Source organism: Kryptolebias marmoratus, linkage group LG10 (genome assembly GCF_001649575.2).
Source record: "Kryptolebias marmoratus isolate JLee-2015 linkage group LG10, ASM164957v2, whole genome shotgun sequence".
Lineage (NCBI taxonomy): Eukaryota > Metazoa > Chordata > Actinopteri > Cyprinodontiformes > Rivulidae > Kryptolebias > Kryptolebias marmoratus.
Window position 1 is genome coordinate 17,937,205 of NC_051439.1, and position 10,983 is coordinate 17,948,187.

Here is a 10,983-nt window from a genome sequence, read left to right on the forward strand (position 1 = left end):
GGTACCAGGTGCCATCAATTTTGAACCTTTTCACAAGATTCTAATTTTCTGATATGATGAATTTGAGATTTTCATTTGTTGTCATTTGTAATCATCAAAATTAAACGAAATAAACATTTGAAATATATGAGTTTGTATGTAATGTATGAATGTAATATACAAGTTTCACTTTTTAAATGGAATTACTGAAATCAATCTACTTTTTCATGATATTCTAATTTTATGACCAGCACCTGTATTTCTCCAAACTAAGAAAAGATAGTTGGATTTTTTAAAAAACAGGTTCTGACTAAAGCTCCTTGGTTCTCTCCAATAAGAGTTCAGTTCAAGTATTTTGGATTACAATAAAGTCTGTGGAGTATTTTGTGAAACGTAAATATTTTCTAGGTGTTTTATCTCTTCTTCCAGTTTCTCTCTTGATACTAACAGTGATACCAAAGAAATGTTGCTGACAGAAGACCCTTCCTACGACTTCCTACCTTTGAACAAGTGAGGAAAAAATCACATCGTTTTGACCTCCAATGAATCCTAAAGAACTTAAGGGTTTTACAAAAAATAAAATGATCAGAAACATTGCTTTGACTAATCGAAGCAGACGTCTCTACTCATCAGAACCATGCTGTTTTGCTCCAGTGTACTTTATTGAAGAAGTGCAATGGCTGCTTTTGTTTTATTTAATGTATCATAGTGATTAAACTTCCTTTACTATACTCAGGGGTAGGAGTTAATGATCAGTTGGACTGATATTATGAAGACAAAGACACCAAAATCTCAAACACAGTGAACTCAAAACCTCAGAGTTACATTGTTAACAAGTGAAATCATTAGTAATAAAAAGGAAAACACATTCATTGTGAGGTAAATAACATTAATGGATATCAAGGATAAGCAGGAGATAGTTTAATCTTTACATTCAACATGTAAACAGCACTGAAGCTGCAATAAAACTTAGAGGCATGTAGGTTTAATACTTGTCTGCCATCTAGAGGTCTAAAGAAGAAATAAGCTAATGTAAGACTGATATTTGCATAAAATAACTTGAAGGAAGCAGAAACACTGTTTAAATAACATGATTCAAGTTTTTAATCAATCAATTATTTTAAGGCTAATTTAGATGACAATTAAGGGAGCTTCTGGTAGAGATGAACACAATAAGATTCTAAATCAGGTATTCTCATTAAAATCTAAAATCTGAGGGTTATTCAAGGTTGTTGATGCTGACTGGATGTTAAAATTTGTTTTGAGCATAAACAAATTATGAACATGCATACTGGATTAACAAAACTCTGAGTGAAGGCCTAAATTAAACCTTGCATATGACACACAGCCCTACTTTTAATTGGATTGTAGAGTTCTGAAAGGTTGGGAATTACTTATCTACTTCATTATAGGAGCTTTCAAACAGTTTTGATGGCAGACCATTGAATTAGTGGAATATGAAAATTCCAGTGAAACATTGGGTCATGTTGCTTACAGTTCTTTCACTCGGTTTTTCTGCCTTGGATGACGGTGGAAGTCTCTCTTCCCTCCCGTCTTGCTGACCAGTTTTATATCTGTGATGATGATGTCGTGGCTCACAGCCTTACACATGTCGTAGACGGTGAGCGCAGCCACTGAGGCGGCCATCAGCGCCTCCATCTCCACCCCCGTCCTGCCTGTGGTGCGACAGGTTGCGGTGACGATAACAGCATTCTGAGCCTCATCGAGCTGAAAGGTGACAGCAGCGTGGTCTAAGGGGAGGGGGTGGCAGAGCGGGATGAGAGCAGACGTCTGCTTTGAAGCCATGATGCCGGCCAGCTGTGCCACAGTCAGAGCGTCACCTTTAGCCAGCTGGTTTTCCCGAAGCAAGTAGAAAGCGGTGGAGCCTAAGATGACGGTGGCACAGGCTGTGGCTTGTCGACACGTGGGAGCTTTACCCCCAACATCCACCATGGCAGCTCGACCCTGGGGATCTGTGTGTGTCAGCTGGGCTTCTGTGTTGCAGTGAGTGTTGGAGACTGATGGAAGTTCATCTCTCACAGACTGTTTGTGGTCTTCACTGGAGCTCTGAGTGTGAAACAATCTAACACTGGGATTTTTAGGATCTATTCTGGCATTTACTGGTAGTGTGCAAAAAGAATCTTGGGTCCTGGGTAAGTGGCTTTTCACGTAATTAGGACCCAAAGTTTGTGTGTACCTGAGAAAGTTTCCATTACTGAAGCTTTTATTTGTGCGTGTCATCAAACGTACAGTCTTAGTGTGACAGCTGGTGAGATTCTGACTATTACCAAGCTCTGAGGAGTGAAGGGCAGCTACATTATGGCACTTGTCTTTACTGATATGCATCTCAATTTGACCACCACCACTCCTGGAGGTTTTAAAGCAGCTACTCAGAACTGCCTGTGTAGAAGTTGTGCAGTCTGGAAGGCACAGAAACTCCTCTCTGTTCAGGACTCTCCTTCTGCCTGAACAGGACGCAGGAGGAGCTGCAGGTGGGTAAAAGAAGGTCTCATTTTTAGGCTGAAGGACGATGGATGAAGCCTTCTGCCTGTTTTGTAGTTTTGGCAGAAATGTCTTTGATGGGTCTGTTAGAAAAAAAACAAAACAACAACTCAAGTACAGAGACAAACAAAAAACATTCTAATGCAGGAAAGAAACAGAACCAACCAAGTGTGAGAGATTTTGTACGTACAGCTGATTCACCCACCAATGAGTATCATAGGTCTGTTCTTCCTCTGGGAGATGCTGAACATGCCTGAAGGGGAAAAATAAATCATCCTACATTCAAGAAAAAGAAAATAATGCAGCAGTCTGTGAGTATATCCAGTTCATGACGTTCGGTGTGCTTTTCTACCTGCATGTTGTTTCTTCTTCCTCCCCACAGCAGCTCCAATAATTTGCAGCAGCTCTTCATCAGATGCTCCAGAACGCAAAGCATCTCTGAGGGAGACTTCAGAGTTCCCAAACAGACACACCTGAGGGACCAAGAGGAGAACAAGCTGAAAGCAGAATCTTTGGTGTTTTTTATTTTAGCAAAACAAGCAGCTCACAAAAATGATCAAAGGCACATTAAAAAGTTAGTAATACAACATTTAAATTCCCTTTAAATTAGATGTCAGTACAAATTAAATTTCACCAATATGTTGCAACCAAGGATTGTTTCTGATATAGTCCTTATCTGCTGCAGCTTATAGGTCTGTGCTACACCTATAGCCTGATGGGCAAAGCCCAGTTTCTACATGTCAGGCTTTACCTTGAGGTTTCCATCTGCAGTGATGCGTAAACGGTTGCAGGAGCCGCAGAAATGATCCGACATGGAGGTGATGAAGCCCAGCTGACCACTGAAGCCTGGAACTTTAAACATCTGTCACAAAACAGAGAGAATAGTTAAAGATTTAAGATACAAATATGCACAAGTTTATAACAAAGAGCCTGATTTTGTTCACATTCTTTTTCTCAGATCAGGCCTCAAGTGTTACTGACTTTAGTTTGGGCTAAAAGTCTTATAAAGAAATACATCAGGATTTTTTTTCCAGGATAATTAGTAACAAATCAGTCATTTAGAAATGCCTCATTGCTTGTTGGAGATTCTGACCTTTGCAGTATCTGCAGGTCCAGCCTGAACCCGCTCCAGTTTGGGCCACTGCTGCCTGATCCGGTCCAACATCTCCTGGTAACTCACCATCTTCTTAAAGTTCCACTTGTTGCCTACAAGGATGAGAAAAAGCAGTGTTTGTTTATTTGTTTGGAGTACATAAAGAACCTGTGGAAAATCGAGAACTCACCATCGAAGGGCATGTATTCAATGAATCGCACCTCCAGAGGTTTCGTCTCTGTCAGAGACACAAAGTCCAACAGTTCATCCTCGTTGAGGCCTCTCATCACCACACAGTTGATCTGCAGCAGGCAGCACAACAACACAACCATTCTCTTCACAAACCTTTGATTTAACTGGAAAACATGTTCAACTTTAGGCCACAAAGGGGGTGGACGTTTTATCAGCCTGCGTAAATCTTCTCAGAATGATTTACAGGAGGTGGAAAGTTCTGCATTCAACAGTTCGACACATTAACAATGGATGTGAGGATTTTTATACAACTGCAGCTGACAGATCCACCAGCAGATGTCCCTCAAGTGGAGTCTTTACAGAGGAGGTCTGTCAGGCCTTCAGAGCAGTTTGCTTTTATTATTTCATTAAAAAAGTGACAATCTTGAAGCATCTGTTCCACATATGCCTTATGTTTTTGTCAGTCTTCTGTCAGGTTCGTTTATCACTTCATCCTATCGTAAAAATGGAGGAAACTTGAGAACCATTTTTTGGAGAGTACAAAGAAGATCAGTTTTCTTAGATGCAGACATCTTCACAGGACAGGAAGACGTCATTTGTGCTTAAGTGATTATTCAGACTACACTGTTCACAAGTAAACTAGAAACTGAATATAATAACTTATATGTGGCTCATGTAAACTTTATACTTGAAATTTTGACTTATTTTGAAAACATTCAATAGTTAGATTATAGCTGTCAGTGCAAAATGGGTCTCCAATAACCTCAAAGCTGTGGCTTTCCAGCTCCAATCTTTGTTCATACGATCTATAAACACATTGTTGATAATCACTGTTACAGAGGACAAAAATCAGAAGAATGCCCCGTTGGATTTAGCAAAAAGGCAATCTAAAGCACAGATCAGGGAGCAAATAGTAAACTTGTGGTTTTTCACGCGTGTATTAATGAAGTTACAGTCTAACACTGAGTGCAGGATGTGACAGGTCATGAGGCTCTTCTGTAAAATCTGCCCAACAAAGACTTAGATGAGTGTAAGAGTAATTACAAAGTTAGCTTTTTTCTGTTGAGTGATCCAAGTAAACATACTAATATAATTTTAAAGCTTTAACATCATCAATACACTTGTTTCATTTATTTTAACTTCTAATTTTATTTAATTTGTAAAATGAAAATGAAACAATGCACACTGTGGGGCCAGAATTTAGGTTAAAATTTGGATTAAAATACATTTTTAATGTTACAGGCAAAGTTAAACTGAATGAATGGATAACATTTATTTGTGAAAGAAAGTTTGAAACAATAAACACACCTTCACAGGATTATAGCCTACTTCAACAGCCTTATCAATGCCCTCCATGACTTTGTGGAACCCTAAAGATAAAAAACATAGTTTAGACAAGATATCAATGATAATACAATACTTGTATTATTATGTGTCACTGGGTTAGGAAGCTTTTAGGTATAAATGTTCTGAATGCTCTTCTTTAGCTTTTAAGACCTTCAAATCAGAATCACTACTCTTTGTTTTTGAGCTCAGCAGCTAGAAATATGTAAACATTTGCAACTAATCCCTCTGCAGCACTTTTACAAAAAAAACTGTCATGGTTGTGCTCTTTATTTGTTTCCATAAACACAAAACCAACAACTCCAGGGACTTGCACCTATAGGTAATATTCTCTGTAAGAGGTGAATCTTGAATTTAAAGTTTCCACAATGGCAATTAATCACTGTTTTGTTGTCTTACTAATACTAAAAAAGCAAACTGAAAGCTGAGATTTAAACCAGGCTATGTCTTCAGAAGCTAATCTTTAAAGAATGTTTCAGTGGAACAAAAATGAACGCAGAGCTCTGTCTTTCTTCTCTCTCCTTAATTTCCTGATCTCAGTCTGTCCATCTGTGCCTGCCTTCCTAAAGCCAGCCACCCAGAGCTCTGTCCTGCTGTCACCTCCAGCACTCCGTGTGCGTTTGGGGCTGACAGCCTTTCTCTGTAACCAGGTGGGGGCGATCAAGAATAGTAACACAAAAAAAGCACAGATTTTTGATTTTGGCAGCTCGTGGTTTAAGATAAAGAGAAATCTGCAGAACCAAAATAACAGAAGACTCAAAAGACAAAATCACAAAAATAATAACTACTTTTACTCTTGTTTAAAAGCTTCAAAATATACTAAAGCTAAAGTATTATATGCTAAATTTGTTCTGTATTTTTTTTCCCAGAAATGTTCTTTATTACTACACAGTAAGCTTTACTTCACCACCACGTTGAGCAGCAGCTGCTGTATAATATGTCACATAGATTTCTCGTACCTTTTCTCCGGACAATGAACTCAAATTTGGCCGGAACAAGGGAGTCCAGGCTGATGTTGATCAGGTCCAGACCAGTTTCTTTCAGCTTTGGTAAAAGCCTGGATAAGTTGAGACCATTAGTTGTCACTGCGACAGTTTTCAGGCCCTCCAGCTTCTTTAGTTCAGCTGAAGAAAGAAAACACAAGCAAACAGGAGAGAAGGTAGGTTCAAGTTGTTTATATCTTTGCTTTTAAATGTGAATAAAACTCTACACATAGAAACTTGAACGGGTGTGCATACTGAAAAAAAAGAACACCAAACAGACTGAAATGCTTTTAAGTGGTTTTGTAACACTTTCTGATCCCAAAGTGACTTAAAGTTTGCAAACTTGAAAGTTTTTAGTTTGCTAAAAAAACACCTAACAAATAAAAAATAATTTTTCTAATCGATTTTATATAACTCACTTGTTTCAGATGTATCAAGACTAAAGTTTACACTTTAGTTTAGGTCATTTTGACAAACAGGGTAAAAGCAGCATTTAAATGCATGTCAAACCTGGATGTATTTTGTCTTTTTGCGTCAAGTGTCATTAAGAGCACAACGTTTGTTCACAGAGTTGAGGTTGAAATGATTAATTAACAAATAACGCTGTAAAATTTAAACTATTTCATATTCCATCAATAGACTAAACACAGTTTGTGGTGAAACTCATAATTTTCACATCCCCATTTTGTTTTAACACGAAGGAATGCAGCAAAAATCACTTTGTTACGCTTTAGTTCTGACCCAGTCAGATGGTTTGGCACATGAAATTCTGGAAAGAAAATGTTTGTAATAGTTTGTGCTTGCCAGAAGCTCTGAAAAATTTAATAACACTTTTAAAAAAATCTAATTTAAAACTACAACTAAAGCATTCAGCCCATTTCAACATATCCTTACTGATGATATCCAGAACATCGGGCCTGATGAGAGGCTCCCCTCCGGTGAGGCGGATTTTGTCCACACCTTCGCGGACAAAGAGGCGAGCCAGGGTCAGCACCTCCGAGGTGGAAAGCAGCTGTCCCCGCGGCGTCAGCTTCACTCCCTCCTCCGGCATGCAGTACTGACCTGAGAGAGGACAAAACATGCGAGCTGCCACTCAAACAGAGACCAGCTTATATTCGATTTTAAAATTAAAGTAAGATTCATTCAGGCAGAGACTAAAAGCAACAAAAGTAACGTGAGGTGGATGTCACATAAAGAAAGCAAATAAAGATATACTTTTAAAGCAAACTGCTGCAGCATCTTTTAAACAACTAGCATCTATCAATCCATTTTCTTTTCGGGTCACAGGAAGCTGGTGCCTATCTCCAGCAGTCACTGTGCGAGAGGCAGGGGACACCCTGGACAGGTTGTGTACACGTCCATCCAGGGACACAGAGAAACAAACAAGACAAATAACCATTCACGCACTCACACCTAGGGACAATTTTAGAGTTACCAATTAACCTAACATGCATGTTTTGGTCTGTGGGAGGAAACCCACGTGTGCTCAGGGAGAACATGTAAACTCCACCCAGAAAGGCCCCAAGTCGGGAGGCAATCCGGCAACCTTCTTGCTGGAAGGCGACAGCTCTAACCGCTGCTGCACTGTGCCACCCCTCAGCTAACATTCACACCTATATAAAGTATAAAAGTTGAAGTAGCCGTAAAATGACTACTCCTGAATATCTTTTCTCATAAGGTGGATTAGAGCAGGAGACAATGAGCTGAATTTCAGTGCAGGGAGAGAGCATCGACTCACAGCGGAGGTTGCATTTCTCAGTCAGCGAGATGCGCAGGTAGTTGTGTCTGCGGCCAAAGCTGTCAGTCAAGAATGCTGAAAACGGCAGGATGTTGTCGTCTTTCAGCCTCTCCTGGGGAAGATAAACAGGAAAAAAAAGACCTTTTGAAACAGATCGTGCACAGAAAAAAATAATAATGGAGGGTTAGGCAGCACTGCTCGAGTCCCGTTTTACAAATCATTGGGAACAAACGAAACACTTTTTAATCCATAGCTTTGGCATTGCAGCACATGGAGTTTCAGACAGCTCGTGACCTTTGACACTTGTCACCAGTGGAATGCAGTTATGTAAAGGTTTTCAGGACAAAGGCCGTGGTAGACCCGACACAGGAACAAACTTTATGTAAATTTGAAATTTTTATTCACCCTCATTTGTTTTTATGTCCTAGACTGATTTCAGGGCAACTGTGCTTTAAATATAAAACGCAAAACCTTAGAAAACACTCATATAAGTTGTCACATTGTCCTTGTCATGTTAATCACATGATTCAGAGTTAATGTATTAAATCCTGGGTCCTTCCTTCAGACAGTATCATTCTCTGCTACACCAGAAACCTGATTTATTTGCTGCAGGCCTGCTTAGATGCAAGGAAAACAAATTTAGGAAGAAGAGTGGTAATAAAGAGATATTATGAGGTTTATTCTTCTCAATATTTGTCATGCACATATTCAAACTTTAGATTTTTTTTTTTGTAAGGCCAAAAAAATCAAACCCAGTTACTTTCCCAGCAGAACCTGGACCCGGGGGTACTTCCGGATCGGGTTTTCCCTGTAAGTGTTAATATTTTCTCGCTAGTCTTACCTGTCTCCATCTGGTTTTCAGAGCTGCAGGGAAGTTGGGAGCAATCAAAGTGTTGTCTCGGAGTTCGATTCTCTCATTTTCCTTGTGCGTAGCACCGGAGTACATCCGCCGGACGCTCCCATACACGCGCCGAGCGAAGAGTTTTCTGACATTTTTTAAACTGTTGTGTCTCTCAAACAAGCGGCAGCACATTCCCGTAGGAGAAGCCATGATATTATGTATTTCTGACAGCTTAAAGGTTTACTAGTAGTCGGAGAGAGCTGCTGTCTGTAGAAAAACATGTCAGTTACCCCAACCGAGTACTGTAGGGGGCGGGGACACAACAGCCAATCATATTAAGGGGCTCTGGTTCAGGGTATGCTGGGTAACGTAGTCCAAAAATGAAGGAACTGCTGAATTTTTAGAATAAATCATATTATGCTGGCTGAAATTGGACTTTTTTTTGTTTTAACTGGACTGAATTCAATTAAACTATACGCTCTAAAATAGCAAACATTGTTTTATGGCAACATAATTAAACATACATATGATTCGGTTATGTATTGTGTAAATACACAAGTTTTTTTCTCTTCTGTTTCTGAAGTAAATCTAAACTATAAGCTGTGTTTGAAGAATATTTTAAAACATAGATTTAAGAAAATACATGTCAGTAAAATATGCAATTCCCTGTCCTCACATCTCTGTTTAAATATCTTCAACACATATTTGGCACTAAAGCCTTTTTTTTTTTTACATTTTTTGAGTTGATTTACCAGCTACTGTCTTTATGTGTCCTTTTGTTCCTTTTCTATATATTTTAATATTTCAAAGACACACTTTTGTTGTTATTTCAGTGCATTTGCAGCAACCAAAGAGATGAGATGAGCACCATCTACCTCCTTATGAGTGGATCAAAGCAATTATTAAATATTTATTTTAAAATCTGGAATAAAAACTGTTTTTGAAGGGTTATTTACATGCTTACTTAAGATCATGTGAACTAATTTAATTAGTCTACACTGGCAAGGAGGAAAACATTTTTAAATAATTAGTACATCATATATGTATGATTTGGATCTATAACAATGTCAGATTACTCTGAAGGTTGTCTTAAAGGGAACTAGATGTTTAGAGTGTCATGAAATCACAAGATGAGATCAAATTTTCTCTGCGTTCATGATGTGTGTTAGATTATGTTATCTGTAATCTTTCATTAACTCTAATATTATACATGCTGGAAAAAATATAAATACTGTACGCCCTTACAAAACCCTTTTGTGTTGCCTCACAATAACTATGTTTTTTCTGGGTTATTTTACAAACACTATAAAAGATCAGACACATTGAGGAGCTAATTACATTACCCATGGAGAGGTTCAGAGACTTTTATCCATAGATAAATTGATAAAATCCATCCATTCATTAATCCATGGATGGATGGATGTGTGTGTGTATTCCAAAAGCTGGAAAATCAGTAAGTCTGGGCTGTTCTGTCAACGGACACGATTCCATTTTTATCCACAAGAGGGCGGTATGACCTCAAAATTTTCTCTAGCCAGTCTGTAAAGAGCCTTAAAAAGAAAACTGTTTATTAAAATAAAACATATAAAACATTTTTTACACATATAATATTTTGTTGAAGCTCTTATTTGCATCATACAAAAACTAACAGAATATGAAAAACTATCAAAAAAAGAAACAAAAATCAAGGTGATTTTATTTGTCTATAAATTAATCTAAGAAACAAAGCTGGATGCCTGGTTTCTATAGCAGACATGTTATTTTTTGTTATTTGCATGCCTCTGTAAGGAACTTAGACCATCATTAAGACAAATAAGTACCTTCTTAACCAATAATCAGAAAAACAAAATAGTGCAGACTGTTTCTGACTCCTGATGAGGTGTATTGTAGTCTAATCAAGGCGCCTTATTTGCACTCAAGCTGTTTGTCTGTAGTGTATACTTTACAGAACCCCTGCTGAGATCAGCCTGGTAGCACACAAACTACCTGTTTCAAGAACATGAGCCTTTTGTTAATCAAGCACATTTACATAACTGACCTCCAGTAAAAACTGAAAATATTGTAAGTCTATTTCACTGCTTTTCCCACAAAATCCACATCTTCATAATTTCTCTGAAACTTGTTGAAGAGAAATATTTAAAATCAAGAATAAAGTGTGCCTCAGAGTGATTATCAGAGTCCTTGTGTAATCATCATGTGCTGTCGGAAGAGATGTAAATGTCTGATTTTTAAATATTTATATTTTTGAACCCAAGTGTTTTGATTTAAATTCAAGTGCCTGTGTGCTTTTCAATAACCTGCTGATGAAAAC

General features: G+C 38.2%; 1 protein-coding gene across 2 annotated transcripts; it reads right to left on the reverse strand.

Annotated features, from left to right (window-relative positions):
* Positions 1-622: 622 nt before the first annotated feature.
* mocs1 (molybdenum cofactor synthesis 1) lies at positions 623-8,974 on the reverse strand. Of its 2 annotated transcripts, none has more exons than XM_017431705.3 (11): positions 8,673-8,974; positions 7,832-7,943; positions 6,988-7,155; positions 6,070-6,234; positions 5,075-5,136; positions 3,765-3,876; positions 3,575-3,687; positions 3,233-3,343; positions 2,834-2,954; positions 2,687-2,734; positions 623-2,564 (listed from the first exon to the last, which is right to left on the reverse strand). In XM_017431705.3, exons 1-11 carry the CDS (start codon positions 8,880-8,882, stop codon positions 1,471-1,473), a joined length of 2,316 nt encoding a protein of 771 aa, XP_017287194.1. In that variant the 5' UTR covers positions 8,883-8,974; the 3' UTR covers positions 623-1,470. The 2 variants fall into 2 exon arrangements, with proteins under 2 accessions (XP_017287194.1, XP_017287195.1); XM_017431706.3 differs by having other exon boundaries at positions 2,508-2,564; positions 2,672-2,734.
* Positions 8,975-10,983: the final 2,009 nt, after the last annotated feature.

Excerpts from the sequence above, each read along its gene's own strand:
- mocs1 (XM_017431705.3), bottom strand. The coding sequence starts at position 8,882 with ATGGCTTCTCCTACGGGAATGTGCTGCCGCTTGTTTGAGAGACACAAC. Across the intron at positions 7,156-7,831 it reads TGAGAAATGCAACCTCCGCT|GTCAGTACTGCATGCCGGAG; the intron begins GTGAGTCGATGC and ends GTCCTCTCTCAG. Across the intron at positions 2,735-2,833 it reads GAAGAAGAAACAACATGCAG|GCATGTTCAGCATCTCCCAG; the intron begins GTAGAAAAGCAC and ends TTTCCCCTTCAG.